Below are 19,254 nucleotides of genomic sequence, written 5' to 3' on the forward strand. Positions count from 1 at the left end.
TCATACTTCTCCTCCCGGGGGTAGGGCCTCAATGTTCTTGAGCATCTCCAGGAAGGCCTGTGGGGAAGTTGCCTCCACATTCTTGAAGGTGTCCCGGATTCTGCTGTACAGGGTGAAGCATCTCTGCTCCACACAGAGGAACCCAAATTGGTTCTCATCAAACAGGATGAAGATTCCAGGGTAGGGCTGGGGGTCGAAGGAGTCAGGATAGTAAACAATGTCTTCGCCATAGAAACACATCCTGTAGGTTCCGGGGTAGTTCTGGTCTATTGAGTCCACACCCACAGGCAGAACAAAGCTGTGGGCAGGCTGCTCCTCCAAAGCTGCAGCCCTGGACTCCCTGGCGCTGGGCTGGGCAGGGCTCTGCCAGCCATGGCCCTCGCTGTCCTCAGGCCCGTCTTCATCCTCCTGCTGCTCCTGGATCACCTGCTCATGAATCTCCTGGACGATGCAGGAGAGCGTATCCAAGTTGCGGAGGATCTCCACATTTGGCAGCTGGATGCGGTGCAGAAGGTGGATCTCTAAAATCTCCTTCCAGGCAGAATTGAGGGGGTCTCCCGCGAAATTTGTGGCCCTGGCGTAGTTCCCATGGAAGCTGAGCAAGGCAATCTTTAGGCTGTAGGCATTATAGTTGCATTGGAAGATGCCTGGCCTGATGAGGTCATCAGGATGGCTGGGTGGGAGGTAGACGCGGCTGTAGGTTAGGCAGTCAGGATTAAGGTAACTCACATTCTTTGGGAAATATTTTTGGATAATCTCATCTGTGATGGTGAACTGATCCTTCTGAATCTTCAGGTGGCATATATGGGGCCTTCTGTAGTGGCCGTTGTGGACCCTACAGTAGTCTTCCATGCATTCCACCTTGGCTGATTTCCTTGTCAGGCGAATTCTAAACGAGGGCTTCCATGGCTTTGGGACATCCACATAGAGGTAATAGTAAGGTGGCATGTACCTCCAACCAGTAATGCAGAAGCCGTCCACCGCTACCTTCAGCAGGTCTCTACGGGCATCTAGCCGCCACAATCCCAAAATGTTTCTGTATGGGTGGAGCAACTTCGTATAGAATTCTCGGCAAGACATACCCATGGCCTCCAGGTCCTGAAAGTTTTCACAAACGCCATACTCCTCCCTGCAGCGCCTTCTCCAGATGATGTCGGTGTGCAGGATGCTGCGGAATTGGGTGCAAGTCTGGGCCAGGCTGGCCAGGTCGGTGCAGGGGAGGAAGGCGAAGATCTCCATCAGCAGCTCTGGAGGCAGGTCCTGCAGCGAGAAGCTTGGGGCCGAAGAGGGCTGCATGGGGCTCGCGATCCCTCCACACCCAGCACAAGATTGGGTGGCCATGGCTGCCTCGACTTGCTCCTCTTCCTGGACAGGGGCGGGGGCGGGGGACAGGGCAGGGGCCGGGGGCTGCATGTTATTGGCCGCTGCCATCTCACCTGTACCTTGGCTTGGCTGATGACACTGGCTTCCCAACGAAGAACACACGTCGCTGAGGAAAGCGCTCTGCTCCATCTGGTCCAGTAACAAAGTAACAGCCAAAGGTATGCTGAACTGCAGCAGCCTGGCTTTATACTGGCACTGTCCCGCCCAAGAGTCCAGCCACGCCCCCCAGGGCCTAGCCTAGCCCCCTCAGAGAATCCAATTGTAGGACTTAAGCAGCAACACTTCCCAAAGAAACCCACACCGAATTAACAGTCGCCACCCTTTCTCAGTGCCCCCTCCCTGTTTTCCCACCCTAACCCCAGGCAGTCACTAATCTCCTTTCTGTAACGTTATGCCTTCAGGGGTATGCCTATGGGGACATTTCTTGTAAATGCAATTATAATATCTGGTCTTTTGTGACTGGCTTCTTTCACTTAGCATAACATTTTCAAGTTTTATGTGTTATATTTTATGTATGTACAATATATATAAACAAAATGTGGTATCCCCATACACTAGGACCTAGGGTATGGGCATACCACCTTTTGTTTACCCATTCATCAGTGGATGGATGAATTTTGGGTTGTTTCCAGTTTGAGGCTCTTATGAATAACACTGCTATGAACATTGTGTACACGTTTTGTGTGAATATGTTTCCATTTCTTTTGGGTATGGACCTAGAAGTGGACCTTCTGAGTCATATGGTAACTCTATGCTTAGCATGTGGAGGAACTGCCAAAAACGTTTACTATAGTGGCCCCATTATCTTATATTTCCACCAGCAATGTAGGCGGAAGCCAATTTTTAAACATTCTCATGAATGCTTTTTGCAAATATATATTATAGCCATCCTCCTGAGTGTTGAGTGGTATTTTTAAAATTTTTTATATGTATTTTAGAGAAGGAGAGGGATAGAAAGTTAAAAACATCTATCAGAAAGAAACATAGATCAGCTGCCTTCTATGCACTCCCTAATGGGTATGTGTCAGCAACCAAGGTACATGCCCTTGACCGGAATCGAACCTGAGACCCCTGAGACTGCAGGAAAATGCTCTATCCATGAGCCAAACTGGACAGGGCTTGAGTGGTATTTTGTTGTAATTTAGAGCAGAGTTCTTGACTGTAGGTTGAATTGACCTTGAACTCCATAAGGGAGTAAATCTCTTCTATCCTCAGCCTTCACCCAGCCTCTGCCAAAACTCTCAGGCCCCTGGTAGAAATGGGCTGCTACACATGAGCAAGGATTGACTCTAGTTCTTCCATTTCAGTTGTCCTCAGTTCTTCACATTCAAGTGACTAGCCTTGCTAGTTCCTTGGGTGAATGGATGCCTTCAAAAAGAAAAGTTCACAGGATCTGCCCACTATGGGCTGGGATGGCCCTGCCCAGTCATACAGGCTTTTTGAGAGCAGCTAGATTCCTTCTCTCCTCTTTTCTGGATTCCTACCAGAGAAATGCTCTCACCTTTAGAGGGTCCTCTTCGTGCCCTGGGAGGAATTTGATTTGCCTTTTGTCAAGAATAGACATTTAGGGTGGTTTATGTGGTAGAGGGGTGTAAATTCCACCTACCACAGACACTGACTTTGATCATTTTAACACTAAAATATTCTCAGTCTCTAAGAAGTAGGAATTTTATGAGAACATAAGCAGGCTTAGGGATTTTTGAGAATTGGGGTCCTTGGGAAGCAGGGGGCTGCAGACTGGGAGATGGTACATTTTCATAACACGAAAGCCAGGTACAGTCACATCTCCATATCACAAGAAAGCCAGGATATTATATTTTATATTTCCATTAGACAAGGATTCAGCAACATGTATATTTACAGAAGATGAGGGAACTGGAAGTAGCCAAAAAAAAAAAAAAAGGCCACATTACAAAATAAAGAGAAAGAAGCCCTTCATTAAGAAGGAAGGAATGGGGAAGAACCTCCCATGTCCCATGTGAGGTTTGACCTTTGAGCCCAGGAGTTACAATAGTAACCAACTTAAAGAGGAATAGTGACCAATCTGAGGGCATATCAAGGCACCAGGATTTGCAGGCTTTATAAACTGTACGGAAGAGGGACTCAGAGGGACCCTTCTTCCCATCCCCATGTGGGAGTCTGTACTTGTTCTTCAATAAATCTCCACCTTTGCTATACCACTGGGTTCATTCTTCATTCCCAGCAAAGAATCCGGGTTCTAGTCCAAAATTCAGTATCACTGCCTCTGAAGAAAAGCCCAATATTATTATTGGTATGTAACTGGGTAATGGGTGTAAAGACTCTTTTAGAAGCCTGTATTGATGAGATTTTGAGGGATGGTCTCCAAGGTACTTGTGTGTCTGGTGGTTGAAGATCCTAGGAATGTGAGTAGAGATGATCTATGACCCTAGAAGGGCTTGATCAGCTAGTGAAGATGTTTCATCATTTTTTCTCTTTCAGAATTGAGAAAACCAGAGACATCACTGCCTTTGGAAGACAAGTCAATATATCAAAGAGAGATAGAGGCTGCTGCTATAGTTAAAGGCCAAAAAATATATTGGGGATTAGTAATGTTTATTGGAAATATTAACTGTGCTCTGTTAACCATGATTGCCTTGTGTTGGTTAAAGAAAGGACCATTCTGACATGGCTAGGAGTTGTATTTCCCTGTGACCTGGGAGTCAATCTTGGACCAGGGAATCAACCTTGGAATGTGGTCCATTCTCATTCAAGAACAGCCTATTGAGATATATTTCTAGAAATGGAATCACTGGATCAAATGGGAGTTCCATTTTCAGTTTTTGAGGAAACTCCATTCTGTTCTCCACAGTGGCTGTACCAGTCTGCATTCCCACCAGCAGTGTACCAGGGTTCCTTTTCCTATACATCCTCACCTAATATATCCCAAGAAACTAGAAACACCAGTCAGAAAGAATATAAGCACTCCTATGTTCATAGCGGCACAATTCACCAAAATTAAGATTTGGAAAGAGCCTAAGTGCCAATCAGCAGATGAGTGGATTAAAAAAAAGAGGTGCCTCTACACATTGGAATACTAAAAATGAAGGAATTCTTACCATTAGCAACAGCATGGATGGAACTGGAGAGCATTATGCTAATGTAAATAAGCTAGTCAGAAAAAGATAAATATTGATCTCACTCATTTATGGAATATAATGAACAACAAAAACTGATTAATAAAACAGATCCAGAGACAGAGAAGCATTGATCAAACCATCAAACATCAGAAAGACGGTAGGAGAGGGTGGGGATAAAGAGGAGATATCAACCAAATGACTTGTATGCATGCATATAAGCCAAACCAATGGACACAACAGGGGTATCAGGGCATGAGTAGGGGAGGGAGGGGGCAATAAGGACACATATGTAATTCCTTAATCAATAAAAAAGAAGAAAAAAAAGAACAGCCTATTATCATGGAAAGATTAACAAAGCTGTTGGCCAAACAGTGGAATCCCACCCTTTCTCCTACTTCTCCATGCCTGTAATCCCTACATCCCCACGTTACTTTTGTCCTCTCACAAATAAGCAGCTGGCTTATAGGTGGCTGCAGAGCAGATTTTTGTGGATGACCTTCTGTTCTCCAATACTGCTGGCATTATTATTTAATAGAATAATCCCAAATTGGAAAGTCTAAACCTTCAACAGCAGAGCAGATCATGTCTTGAACAAATTAGCCATTACCCAGCTGCAATAAAAATAATTAAATAATAATATGGAATACTTATAGAACACTTATTATATGCCAAATACTCTTCTAGGTTTTTAATATACAATCATCACAAATAGTAATACAGATATTACTATACATGTACTATACTAGGTACCGTTCTAAGCAGGCTTAATATAGTCATTTTTGTCTTCACAATTGACCTATAAAGAGGTACAATTACTATCCCCAATTTTAAAATGGAAAGAAATTGAGGTCAAGAAGTTAGGTCACTTTCTCAAGATCACAGAACTAGTTAGTTTTAAAGATGGGAGCCTGCCTTTATGAAGCAAAAGCACTATATATGGGTCTAAGATGTAACATTAAGAAAAACAAACAGAGAAGTAGTTCCAGGCTGTGGAACTAAAGAATGAGAAAGAGGGGGGGTAGAGGGAGGAAGGCAAGCAAAAGTCCAGTGTGGCTTCCAGTTATCTCAGAGGGAGGCTTAAGAAAGTTGGAGCAGCCCTAACCAATCTGGCTCAGTAGATAGAGCATTGGCCTGCAGACTGAAGGGTTCCAGGTTTGATTGCAGTCAAAGAGCATGTATCTTGGTTGTGGGCACATCCAGGGGCAGTCCAGGAGGCACTTAATCAATGTTTCTAACTATCCCTCTCCCTTCCTCTCTGTAAAAAATAAAATATTTAGTTTTAAAAGAAATTTAGACCAGACATTTATATTTAATAACAGTTTTATTGAGATACAAGTCACATACTATAAAATCCATTTGAAAATGTACAATTCAATGGTTTTATTATATTCAGAGTCGTATAAAATGTAACAATTACCACTATCTAATTTTAGGATTTTTTCAAAGACATGCTCAGCCCTAGCTGGTTTGGCTCAGTGGATAGAGCCTGGATCTGCAGATTGAAAGGACTAAGGTTTGGTTCTACGTCACCTGCTGGCTCCTACCCAGCCTGGCCCTGGTCCAGAGGCAACCAATTGATGTGTTTCTCTCAGGTCGATATTTATGTGTATTCCTCTCTCTTGCACTCTCTAAAATTCAATGAGAAAAATATCCTCAGGTGAGGATAAAAAAAAAAACATAAAAAACAACAACAACAAAAAAAAAGAGGAGGTGAAGGAGGAAAGAGGGAGGGAGGGAGGGGAAAAAGGGGGATGGAGGGAGGGGAAAAAAAGGGGAAGAAAAAAAACCCCATAAGATAGTGCATAATGTAATCTGGTCAGTTTAAATCTTCAAAGTGAAAATCATACTTCTCCCGGGGGTAGGGCCTCAATGTTCTTGAGCATATCCAGGAAGGCCGGTGGGGAAGGTGCCTCCACATTCTTGAAGGTGTCCCGGATTCTGCTGTACAGGGTGAAGCATCTCTGCTCCACACAGAGGAACCCAAAGTGGTTCTCATCAAACAGGATGAAGATTCCAGGGAAACGCTGAGGGTGGAAGGAGTCAGGATAGTAAACAATGTCTTCGCCATAGAAACACATCCTGTAGGTTCGGGGGTAGTTCTGGTCTATTGAGTCCACACCCGCAGGCAGAACAAAGCTGTGGGCAGGCTGCTCCTCCAAAGCTGCAGCCCTGGACTCCCTGGCGCTGGGCTGGGCAGGGCTCTGCCAGCCATGGCCCTCGCTGTCCTCAGGCCCGTCTTCATCCTCCTGCTGCTCCTGGATCACCTGCTCGTGAATCTCCTGGACGATGCGGGAGAGCATGTCGATGTTGCGGAGGATCTCCACATTTGGCAGCTGGATGCGGTGCAGGAGGCGGATCTCTAAAGTCTCCTTCCAGGCAGAATTGAGGGGGTCTCCCGCGAAATTTGTGGCCCTGGCGTAGTTCCCATGGAAGCTGAGCAGGACAATCTTTAGGCTGTAGGCATCATAGGTGCCTTGGAAGATGCCTGGCCTGATGAGGTCATCAGGGTGGCTAGGTGGGAGGTAGACGCGGCTGTAGGTTAGGCAGTCAGGATTACGGTAACTCACATACTTTGGAAAAAAATTTTGGATAATCTCATCTGTGATGGTGAACCGATCCTTCTGAATCTTCAGGTGGCATATGTGGGGCCTTCTGTAGTGGCCGTTGTGGCCCCTACAGTAGTCTTCCATGCATTCCACCTTGGCTGATTTCCTTGTCAGGCGAATTCTAAACGAGGGCTTCCATGGCGTTGGGACATCCACATAGAGGTAATAGTAAGGAGGCATGTACCTCCAACCAGTAATGCAGAAGCCGTCCACCGCTACCATCAGCAGGTCTCTAGGGGCATCTAGCCGCCACAATCCCAAAATGTTTCTGTATGGGTGGAGCAACTTCGTGTAGAATTCTCGGCAAGACATACCCATGGCCTCCAGGTCCTGAAAGTTTTCACAAACGCCATACTCCTCCCTGCAGCGCCTTCTCCAGATGATGTCGGTGTGCAGGATGCTGCGGAATTGGGTGCAAGTCTGGGCCAGGCTGGCCAGGTCGGTGCAGGGGAGGAAGGCGAAGATCTCCATCAGCAGCTCTGGAGGCAGGTCCTGCAGCGAGCAGCGTGGAGGCGAGGAGGGCTGCATAGGGCTCGCGATCCCTCCACTCCCTGCACAGGATTGGGTGGCTGCGTCTGCCTCGACCAGCTCCTCTGCCTGGACAGGGTCTGGGGCCTGGGATGGGACCGAGGGCTGCATGTTGTTGGCCGCCGCCATCTCACCTGTACCTTGGCGTGGCTGATGACACTGGCTTCCCAAAGAAGAGCACAAGTCGCTGAGGAAAGTGCTCTACTCCATCTGGTCCAGTAACAGAGAAATAGCCAAAGGTATCCTGAACTGCAGCAGCCTGATTTTATACTAGCACTGTCCTGCCCAAGAGTCCAGCCACGCCCCCCAGGGCCTAGCCACGCCCCCTCAGAGAATCGAATTGTAGGACTTAAGCAGCAACACTTCCTTAAGAAACCCACTACCAATTAACAGTCGCCACCCTTTCCCTGTGCCCCCTCCCTGTCCTCCCACCCTAACCCCAGGCAGTCACTAATCTGCTTTCTGTAAGGTTATGCCTCCAGGGGTATGCCTATGGGGAGTTTTCTTGTAAATGCAATTATAATATTTGGTCTTTTGTGACTGGCTTCTTTCACTTAGCATAACATTTTCAAGTTTTATGTATGTTATATCTTATGTATGTATATGTAAACAAAAGGTGGTATGCCCATACACTTGGACCTAGTGTATGGGCATACCACCTTTTGTTTACCCATTCATCAGTGGATGGATGAATTTTGGGTTGTTTCCAGTTTGAGGCTCTTATGAATAACACTACTATGAACATTGTGTACACAGTTTTGGTTTTTTTAAATATATTTTATTGATTTTTTTTTTTCAGAGAGGATGGGAGAGGGATAGAAAGCTAGAAACATCGATGAGAGAGAAATATCGACCAGCTGCCTCTTGCACACCCTTCACCTGGGATGTGCCCACAACCAATGATGTACTCGGTTTTGTGTGAATATGTTTCCATTTCTTTTGGGTATGGACCTAGAAGTGGACCTTCTGGGTCATATGATAACTTTATGCTTAGCATGTAAGGAACTGCCAAAAACGTTTTCCACCAGCAATGTACAAGGGAGCCGATTTTTAAACATTCTCATGAATGCTTTTTACAATTATATATTATAGCCATCCTGGTGAGTGTTGAGTGGTATTTTATTGCAATTTAGAGCAGAGTTCTTGACTGAAGGTTGACTTGACCTTGAACTCCATAAGGGAAATAAATCTCTTCTATCCTCAGCCTTCACCCGGCCTTCACCCTCTGCCAAAACTCTCAGGCCCCTGGTAGGAATGGGCTCCTACATATGAGCAAGGATGGACTCGAGTTATTCCATTTCAGTTGACCTTAGTTCTTCACATTCAAGTGACTAGCCTTGCTAGTTCCTTGGGTGAATGGATGCCTTCAAAAAGAAAAGTTCACAGGATCTGCCCACTATGGGCTGGGATGGCCCTGCCCAGTCATACAGGCTTTTTGAGAGCAGCTAGATTCCTTCTCTCCTCTTTTCTGGATTCCTACCAGAGAAATGCTCTCACCTTTAGAGGGTCCTCTTCGTGCCCTGGGAGGAATTTGATTTGCCTTTTGTCAAGAATAGACATTTAGTGTGGTTTATGTGGTAGAGGGGTGTAAATTCAACCTACCACAGACACTGACTTTGGTCATTTTAACACTAAAATGTTCTCAGTCTCTAAGAAGCAGGAATTTTAGGAGAACATAGGCAGGCTTAGGAATATTTTAGAATTGGGGTCCATGGAAAGCATGGGGCTTCAAGGCGGGAGAATCTCACATTCCAGGTTCTTTGATATATATATATATATTTTTTTAATATATTTTATTGATTTTGTACAGAGAGAAAGGGAGAGCGATACAGAGTTAGAAACATCGATAAGAGAGAGTCATCGATCAGCTGCCTCTCGCACACCCCCCACTGGGGGTATGCCCGCAACCAAGGTATATGCCCTTGACCGGAATCGAACCCGGGACCCTTCAGTCCCCAAGCTGACACTCTATCCATTGAGCCAAACCAGTCCTGGCTTTTTGATATATTGTATTTGAAAAATTAAGAGTCCAGGCAGGGGGTTAGGGACTGGAGGTCTATCTTAGGTAACTACTTCCAGCTGAGACCGCATCATCTTTTAGGGGCGTTTACCCAGGATCTCAAAGATTCCCCAGTAGGATGTGCAAGAGGCAGCTGATCAATGTTTCTCTCTCATGGATGTTTCAAGTTTTCTATCCCTCTCTCTTCCTCTCTGTAAAAACTCAATAGAATATATTTTTTAAAAATTGGCTCTCAAAAGGAATTTTTATTGTTGTACTATTGATATTTAGCTCTGTTGACTAGTGAGTTTGGAACTACTGATCTATACTAATAAAAGCCTAGGTGGCATCTCCTGTCATTACAAGATGGCGACCCCCATGTCATCACAATATGGCCACCACAAGATGGCCACTACATGTCATCACAAGATGGCCACCACAAGATGGCCAATCCCATGTTGTCAGAAGATGGCCACCCTCACATCATCACAAGATGACTGCCCCCATGTCGTCACAAGATGGCTGGCAAAGGAGGGCAATTGTGGGCAACCAGGACAGCAGGGGAGAGCAGTTGGGGGTGACTGGGCTGGCAGGGGAGCAATTAGGCATCAATCAGGCCGGCAGGGGATGGGTTAGGGGGTGATGGGGTTGAAAGGCAGAAGCAATTAGGGGCAATCAGGCAGGCGAGTAATTAGGAACCAGCAGTCATGAATTGTGAGAGGGATATTCAACTGCAGGATTTGGCCTAAAAAGGCATTCAGACGTCTGGGGTGCCAGATTGGAAAAGGTGTAGGCTGTACTGAAGGACACCCCCCTCAGGGCACAAATTTTTTGCACCAAGCCTTTGGTCTATAAAACAAAAGCTCAGCAACTATTATGGAAGAACAACCAGAACTATTGGTCCCTATGATGCGCTGGCTGCAGGGGCCTCCATCAGCACTGCTGCTGCTGAGCCCAAGGGCCCTGGGCCAATTGCATGTCCTCCATCAAGACACCAGTAAAGCAGAACACAAAGGTGATCAGCATGAATTTGTCCCATGAGCCTTGAGATGAAGGCTCTATGGGACAAATTCAATCAATTGGGCACCGAGATGATCATCAGCAAGGTTGGCAGGTCAGGGCACCTCTCTCCCCACTGTAACCCTCTCCATGTGGCGCCAGTCTCGGGTAGCAGGCTTTGGCTCAATCCACGTGAGCAAAACTGAGAATCAGGGAAGGGGGCACAGCCTGGTCACCTGTGGGTCCAGCTTCTTCACACTCTGAATCTTGGCTTGATCAGGGGCAGGATTGGCTGGCCAACCTCCCATGGCCCCTTCCCCTGGCTCACCTGGCCAAATCGGTCGCATCAGGATTTGCTGGCCAGACCCCACCCAATCATGAATTTGTGCACCAGGTCAATATCTGACTTGGTCTATATCTGACTGATTTCCCATCTTAATTATTTTAACCTTGTCCTCAGTGGCCTTTTTTGTCTCTCATCACCATAGAAACCCATCTGTTTTAAGAATCATCTTTCATGCCAGTTTCTTGGCTCCAGTTAAGTCCTCCTTCTGCTTCAAAATACCTGCTGAATTAAATCTAAGCTCCTTAATCTTGACTTCTGGGATCTTATCTAATTTGCCCCTCTTTTATTCTCTTTTTAGAAATATATTAAGCTCCTGGAGCAGAATTAAGACAGATCACTGTCAACCATAATATTAACTGTGATAACTAGTATATTTACATAGTATTTTAGAGTTAATTGTCATAATCATGCTATAATACACATATCAAGCAATTAACAGGATAAGTATTTAGTTTGATAAAAAAAAAAAAAAAAAAAAAAAAAAAATTGAAGCCAATGCCAAAACTGATTTGGCTCAGTGGATAGAGCATCGGCCTGCGGACTGAAAGGTCCCAGGTTCAATTCCAATCAACGGCATATACATTGGTTGCAGGCACAGTGGGGGGTGTGTGGGGGGGGTGCAGGATCAATACAAAGCTTGACTATGTATCTTCAGACTCCAAGATCATGGTTCCTACCCTACACTAGGGGTGTCGAACTCAATCAGAGAAGGGGCCAAAATCTAAAATCCAGCCTAAATCGCGGGCCGAATGGTTTACTGAACAGTCATAAACTGACAATGTCATAAACTGACAGCGGAGTGCAGTGATGACAGCGCGGTGCGGGCCACATTGCAAGGCCTGGTGGGCTGCATTTGGCCCGCGGGCCGTGTGTTTGACACATGTGCCCTACACAATGTGATCAACAATTCTGCATTTACCAAAAAAAAAAAAGAAAGAAAGAAAGAAAGAAAGAGAAAACAAAACAACAAAAAATATATTTTTCCTTTGGTTTAAATCTGTGGCAGTCAGGATTCTTAGATCTCTCCCAAGATCTCTTCCCTCTCCTCCCCCCTTTCAACCCCCTACCTCCTGTTTATATGTCCTGCATAATCCCTGGTGATGTGAACAGGATGGAATATCAATCCCCAAACTGTGTTTATGTTACAGTAGTCTCCCCTTATCCAAGGTTTTATATTCACAATTATGCCATTAAATACCAAGATTTTCAGAAGAGATACACATAACATCAAAGTTAAGTAAAATCTGTGTAATCCTGAATCTGATTTGGGGAAATATTGGTATGAAAAAATGATGCATTTTCTCAAAAACATGTGTGTGTGAATTTTTTAGCTCTGTCCACTGAAAAGCCTTACAAACAACAATCAACTCAGTTACATGATGAGTAGTTGCAGCATCCAGATTGTTTCCTCTAAATATCACTTTCCCACTTAAAGGAGAACTCCTTGGAGGAGTGACTGATTGCAGTTCTGGGGCAGAAAAAAGTACTAGATGAGCCTAGAACAGTAGTTGGCGGCAAACCTCAGCTCTTTGGTCCCTGGAGTGTGGCTCTTCCACAAAATACCACGTGAGGATGTGTACATACAGTGCAGTTGAAACTTCATGGCCCATACACAGAAGTCAGTTTTCAGCCTGGGCGTTAGAACACTCAAGGAGCCAAAGAGCCACATGTGGCTCTCGAGCCGCAGTTTGCCCACCACTGGCCTAGAACAATCTTATCACACCAGAAATGGAATCATCCCAGTGGGTGTAAAGGAGGTGCTGCTTCTGCTCAGACTAGTGTTTGGTTTGGGAAAATTCAAAGAGCGATACTCTTAGTGTGTATGCACCTTTCTATGTGTGCTATGCTGCAATTAAAAGTTTGTTTCTATTTTTTATCATAGAGAATTTCAAACGTATGCAAAAATAGAACACTACAGTTGACATCCATGTTCCTATTATCCAGCTTCAACAGTGATCAAAATTCTCATTTCATCCATACTTCACCCACTTTCCTCTTCCCAATATTTTGAAGCAGATGCCATTTATCCTATCACTTCATCAAAGATTATGTTTGACCCATTATCTATGTAAAACACTATCTAAAACACATACATCCATACATAAAAACATACATCAATAATACATGAGTGTTAATGGATTGCCATTGGCATCAATTCAATGCCAGCAAGAATCCCTAACTTGGGGTGCAGTTAAAAGGGAAATGATTCAGGGTAAGACAACTAAATTGCGATACAGCACTCCTATGCAAAGAGCACAGCTGTGAGGCAGCCCTGGTGTTAGGTCCCTCTCCCATTAGACTCATCAGCTTTGTTCCTTGTAGGTCTGCTTTGCCCTTTCTCTACTGCCAAGGTGAGCTAGCTTATATGGACAGAAGCCCCTGGATCTGGGCCCTGATTGGTCTGTCCTCATGCAAATGAGGACTCCAAATTCTCAAAGCTTGATTGGTCTGAAAGTCACTGTTCTGATTAGTCAGAATAGAGTCACTCTGGTTGGTCAGAACTGTGCAGCTCTGATTGGATGGGAGAAGCCTCAGACCTATTGGTTCAAATAGAATTCCAGAAACTCCTTTTTAAGGGCTATCTAAGGGTCAAAAAACATCTTCCTGAAGTGCACTTTCGAGAGCCCCCTGGGTAGAAATGGAGGCTAAACTGGTTTCTTTATTTGTTTTTACATTTGAGCCCAGTTAACCAATGGGGAGCCCTTTTTAGTTGGTGTCTTCTTTCTCAGGTTAGAGAGAGGTAACTTAATAAGGATTACACAATACCTCCTCAGGAGAATGGGGGGGTAGGGGGGGGGGAGTCTTGTGGTAAGGGATAAAATTTAAAGAAAAATTTGAGTGTAAATATTTTCAGAGTGTACAAGTACTCTCCATTTGCTAGTCTTATGATTTCCTACTGTTGTAAAACCCTTCATCCTAGCCAGTTTGTGTCACTAGTTTGTCTCAGTGGATAGAGCATCAGCCTGCTGACTGAAAGGTCCCAGGTTCAATTCTGGGTTGCAGGCTCTATCCCCAGTAGGAGGCCTGCAGGAGGCAGCTGATCAATGATTCTCTTTCATCGTTGATATTTCTATCTTTCTTTTCTTCTCCCTGCCTCTCTGAAATCAATTAAAAATATATTTTAAAAATAAAAATAAAACCCTTCATCTTTTAATATTGCTGTCTCAGGAAGGCACTTATATTTGGGACCACTACACGAGAAATGAGTAGGGAATAGAATAAAAGATTGAAAGGCCGCTTCTTAGGTAAGCTCTGTCATTTTACGGTAGAGGAGTGATGCATGTGCTTTTACACGAATCGCTCATTCTATAACAGCTTGGTCTGGATAGGATAGAACCGAATGGTGTACTCATTCCAGGAACTACAAATCCCATAACCCCATGCGGCGGCTGCGCCTGTGTATTACGCGCTCCTTCCTTTTCCTAACTTGTCCTGGGGAAAGACCCGCCCCGCGGTGCTGTCGCGGGCGCTGAAAGCAAGCGGAAGAAGATGGCGCTCACCAGGTAGGCTCACAATTCGGGTCCTCAGTCAATACGGAAGGGGTCTGGAAGTACCACTTTTTTGTTTTGTTTTGTTTTTCTGTCCACACTCTCCTAGCGGTGACTGGGCCCAGGACACAGAACGACGTGGGCCGCCACCTCGGCCGGGCCCTCCCGCCGGCCACCGGGGCGACTAGGCCTCGCCGAAGCTGGGGTCTTTCCTGAGTGGCTCCCCGGGTTGTTTGCCCCCTCGCCAGGGCCGAAAGCAGCGGCGCGGTGGATAGTTCTCTGGTCTCCGCTGCCGTGGAGTCGCACTTGCTTTTCGCTTAAGCTTTGGGGGGCGGGGGTGGAGAGCGCTCCCTCGAGTGCGCGGCTCGGGGGGCGCGATAGGGGTGTGGAGGGTTCATTTGTTTAGACGGAGTGAAGCGGGCAGTCGGCCACTTGCTGGACGGCCGATTGTCAGCCGAGGTCTCAGCGGTCTGCCCCGAAACAAGGATTCCTGCACAGAAAAGGGGAAACAAGTGGTCAGCATGGGCACTGAACGGAAAACCTTAGCCACCGTAGTGGCCGCTGTCTCCCCATTCGTGCCGCTGCTCCGCACTTTAACTTTGGACCTTAGAGTTTCTTCCTTGGATTAGAACCCCTTCAGATTTGGGGCTGCTTCTGGTTGCCTTGGTAACCGCAGGTAAAGTGGCCCCTGACTTTAAGAAAAAAAGATAGCTTGAGTGGGAGATCCCGAGGAGTTACGTAACAACTCCTGCTAGTCCGCGCGACCTTGCTGCCGCCCCATCTAAGTAGAAAAGCTTGCCGGTGCGAACGTAGTAGGGAAAGTTGAGTGCCAAAGAGATGTTGGAAAGAAATCCCGTTAGGACATCCACTTGAGCTCCTTGAACACACTTCATTCTCCTCACATACGTATTTCCTGCCTGATGACAGCTATGAATCCTAAAAATGTTTGAATCGGAAAATTCTTTGAAGAATTAAATTTTGGTGCCTTGCTCCCATCTTAGGGTTTGTGTGTATGACTGAAGGAACTAGGACAGTCTTTGGTAGCAGGAAAAGATGGTGAACGACGCCTGCAGACATGGAACAAAGAATCCAGGATGCTTATTTGTGTAGTATTAGCCTTAAATGCAGAGAGACTTCGATAGAATGAGCTGAATGGACCGGAGAGTTTTCCTTTAGTAGTAAGTGTTGTGGGCATCTAACATTTGATTGAGTGCCCTCTAGGTGGAAGGCACTGTAACAAAAGATTAGTAGAGTTATGAGGAAAGGCTTTGTAGTTTTGTGGAAAAGGTGAAATTTGAAAAGGACATCCAGAAAAAAAAATGAGAAAAAAACCAAACAGATGAAGTGGGTATTGTGTGCTTAAAATTGCAATGGTAGAGTGCAGTCTTTATATAGCTTCTCTTAGGGATTACATAGGTTTCTGATTTTTGTAGAGTTTGATCTAACTGATTGGATTTTTAGAGGTGGTCTCAAGTTTCCAGACGAAATGGTATTGTTTTCAGAATCTACCAGGGATTAGTAGCAGGAATTTACATACTGATGTGTTACAGTTTTGTTGTCATCAGTGATTGTTAAAGTTATTTGGGTTTAATTGTCTAAATGCAAATATATTTAAGATCATGTATATAATTACATGTAATATGCTTTTTTTAGTGAAGGGGAAGGAATACAAAGATGTCTCAACAGTGCCACTGTCGACATTTGGACTGGATAAGTCATTCTTTTATGGAGTTGTCCTTTTATGTGAGACTAGAGGCCCAATGCACAAATTTTTTGTGGGGGGTCCCCTCAGCCAGGCCTGTGCCCTCTCCAGTTCCGGAGCCCTCGGGGGATGTCCGACTCAGGGCTTCTGACTGAGTGGCTCTCCCGCTATGGGAGCACACTGACCACCAGGGGTTAGCTCCAGCTTTGAGTGTCTGCGCCCTGGTGGTCAGTGCACGTCATAGCAACTGGTCGTTCTGCCATTGGTCAATTTGCATATTAGCTTTTTTTTTTTTTTTTTAACATATTTTATTGATTTTTCCACAGAGAGGAAGGGAGAGGGATAGAGAGCTAGCCCTTTGCACTCCGCTGTCCCCTCTCAGGGGACATCGGAATTCTAGCATATCACTCGGATGTCCCCTCTCAGGGGACATTGCAGTTTATTAGTGATTACGGGGAATTGAGTTAATTCAACGCACCCGCCGCAAAGTAGCGTTGAGTAGCTGGTAGCCAATGTCCAGAATGGTTCGGAGTGCAAAGGGCTAGAAACGTCAATGGGAGAGAAACATCGACCAGCTGCCTCTTGCACACCCCCTATCGGGGATGTGTCCGCAACCAATGTACATGCCCTTGACCGGAATCAAACCTGGGACCTTTCAGTCCGCAGACCGACGCTCTATCCACTGAGCCAAACCGGTTTCGGCACATATCAGCCTTTTATTATATAGGAGGATTAGAGGCCTGGTGCATGGGTGGGGTCCCTCGGGGGGGGCCTGTAGGGATTGGGCTGAAACCTGCAGTCCAGTACTGCCTGCAGCTCCTACCTGTCACTCCTGCTCATCCCAGCTCCACTGTGCCTGCCACAGGCTCATGCCCAATCAGTCCCAATCTGGAGAGGCTTGCGCTGCTGCAGCAGTGTTCACCAGCCATAGTTCTGTGTCTGGTGCCCTCCCAAGGGGAGTGGCCTGCAGGATCATGCTGATACCAGCTCTTCGACATCCCTGAGGGGTCCTGGATTGCGAGAGGGCGCAGGCTAGGCTGAGAGACCCCACAGGTGCAAGATCAGGCTGGGAAGGAGTCACAGGAGGGCTCCAGGATGTGTCTGGCCCATCTTGCTCAGTCCTGATTGGCTGGACTCAGCAGCAAGATAACATACTGGTTGGAGCATCTGCCCCCTGGTGGTCAGTGCATGTCATAGCAAGCAGTTGAGCAGCCTTAGCATATTATCAGCATATTACACTTTGGTTGGTTGTTCAGTTCTGCTGTTGGGTCTTTTTGCATATTACCCTTTTATTATATGGGATAGGACTAGAGGCCCAGTGCATGAAATTCGTGAACTTGTGCGGGGCGGAGGGAGTTCCCCAGCCTGGCCTGTGCACTCTCACAGTGCAGGAGCCCCGCAATCGACCTCACCAAAGAGGTAGGCCCCACCCACTCATCTGGGGCTCCTCGATGGGTTGCCCCCAAAAGGTAGGCCAGAGCTGGGGGTCCTGCCTCCACACTGTATGGAGCCCCAGTACTCCCGGTGTCACTGCACAGAGCTACCAGGACCAACCTCTGCGCCGCGCATGCAGCGTCAAGTCCCCGTCCACTCGCGTGTGCCCGCTGCGCATGCAGCCTCTTGGTGACAGATTGTTATGGCGTGAGGATGTGACAACCACATAGGCTTTTATTAGTATCGATATTAAGCAGCATCTTTGGCCTCTACACACTAAATGCCAGTAACACCCCTACCCTCTCTTCACCTTAACTTCAAATATCTGACAGAATTGCCAAATATCTACAGTATAGATATTTTGCTCCCAGCTAAGAATGTCTGAATAAACTTTCTGCTTGCCTATACATCCCTCTGTGTACCACCTCATCTCCCCCTTCTCCTCCCCAACCAGGAGTGTGCTTCTTTGTGAGAATGCCATCCTTTATTGGGAACAGCAAAGTTAAGACCCTCTGAAAGGCTAGAATATATTCTGACCTTAATCTTCTGATAGGCTAGAATTTGTTTTGATCTTAATCCAGGCCAGTTTACCTGTTCACTAGATTGTCCAAACTGCTTTGGCAGGCTGCCTGCTTTTTGATCATTTTAGTAACCAATTCTTCTAACAGAAGGCTTCTTTGTAACTGTTTTTGTACCCCTCCTGTGTATTAAACATATATGATTTACTGGAAATAAATATGGTATAAGCCCAAAACTTTGGATTTATTCATTCATTCTGTTATTTGTTGAAAATATACCATGTGCCAGGCACTGTTACAAGTGAAGGTTTTATAGTATTGAATCAGTCAGGCAAATTTGTCCTCACAGATTTACATTCTGGAGGAAACAGACTCTATATGAGTAAATAAGTTAATAATAAGTAGTATATATTAGGAATAAAATAAGGTCTAAAGTGGAGTGCTGTTTTGGACAAGGTGGTCATAAAATAGCTCTAGGGAAGAGTAATTTAGCAGAGAAATGAATGCCAAGGTGCTAGCACTAAAAGATCTGGGGAAGCATTCTCTATAAAAGGACTATAATGTTCTTAGTAAGTGAATAGACTCTTTATGGCAGAGGGAATAGTAAATGCTAATCCCTGAGATGGTTTAAGAAAGACACAAAGGCTCTAGTGACATAAAGATGGCTAGTGTAAAGGATAGAGTGAGTTTCTTCCTCCTACAAACATTTAAGTGCCCCCCCCCCCCTCCCCGCTCTGTGAGCTAGACAATGCCAGGGAAGTTAGGGATGAAAGAAGCGTAAGGCTCAATTCCTGTCCTCAAGTTGCTTACAGTCTAGTTGGGGGGGGGGGGGGAAGGTAAATGAAGAAATGATTGTAATAGAGTCAGGTAGATGTTACATTAGTGGTACACAGAGTGTCTTGAGGGAGTACGGATAGGGGGCAACTAACTCCAACCGGGAAATCAGAGCAGCGCTTCATATCCAAATATTAATGAAACATGATTGAATGATATTTACACATTGCCAAGTTCATGAATTTTCTCATTTAATATTTATAACAACATTATGATGTACTGTTACAGATGAGAAAACTGAGGTTCAGAGGGGTAAGTAGTTTATCCAGGTTACTAGGTGGCATAGATGGGATTTGAACTCTGATCTCTTAGCCATCAC

The 19,254-nt window shown here is 45.7% G+C and overlaps 3 protein-coding genes across 3 annotated transcripts in view; 1 reads left to right on the forward strand and 2 right to left on the reverse strand.

The window, feature by feature from the left end:
* On the reverse strand, window positions 1-1,512 carry LOC311612865 (F-box only protein 31-like; the record flags this gene model as incomplete). The annotated part of the gene is made up of 1 exon (XM_084866176.1): window positions 1-1,512. The coding sequence occupies one exon, from the start codon at window positions 1,510-1,512 to the stop codon at window positions 1-3; it is 1,512 nt and encodes a 503-aa protein (XP_084722302.1).
* A 4,810-nt stretch (window positions 1,513-6,322) lies between these two features.
* Window positions 6,323-7,744, reverse strand: LOC311612868 (F-box only protein 31-like; the record flags this gene model as incomplete). The annotated part of the gene is made up of 1 exon (XM_084866186.1): window positions 6,323-7,744. One exon carries the CDS (start codon window positions 7,742-7,744, stop codon window positions 6,323-6,325), a length of 1,422 nt encoding a protein of 473 aa, XP_084722312.1.
* Window positions 7,745-14,360: 6,616 nt separating this feature from the next.
* Window positions 14,361-19,254, forward strand: part of SNW1 (SNW domain containing 1) — a 36,088-nt gene continuing 31,194 nt past the window's right edge. The window contains exon 1 of the mRNA XM_084891613.1: window positions 14,361-14,462. Coding sequence (XP_084747739.1) covers window positions 14,449-14,462 — 14 coding nt within the window. The 5' untranslated portion in view covers window positions 14,361-14,448. The remainder of the gene's footprint in view (window positions 14,463-19,254) is intronic.

This window comes from Pipistrellus hanaki (genome assembly GCF_964339955.1).
Source record: "Pipistrellus hanaki genome assembly, chromosome: 1".
Taxonomy (NCBI): domain Eukaryota; kingdom Metazoa; phylum Chordata; class Mammalia; order Chiroptera; family Vespertilionidae; genus Pipistrellus; species Pipistrellus hanaki.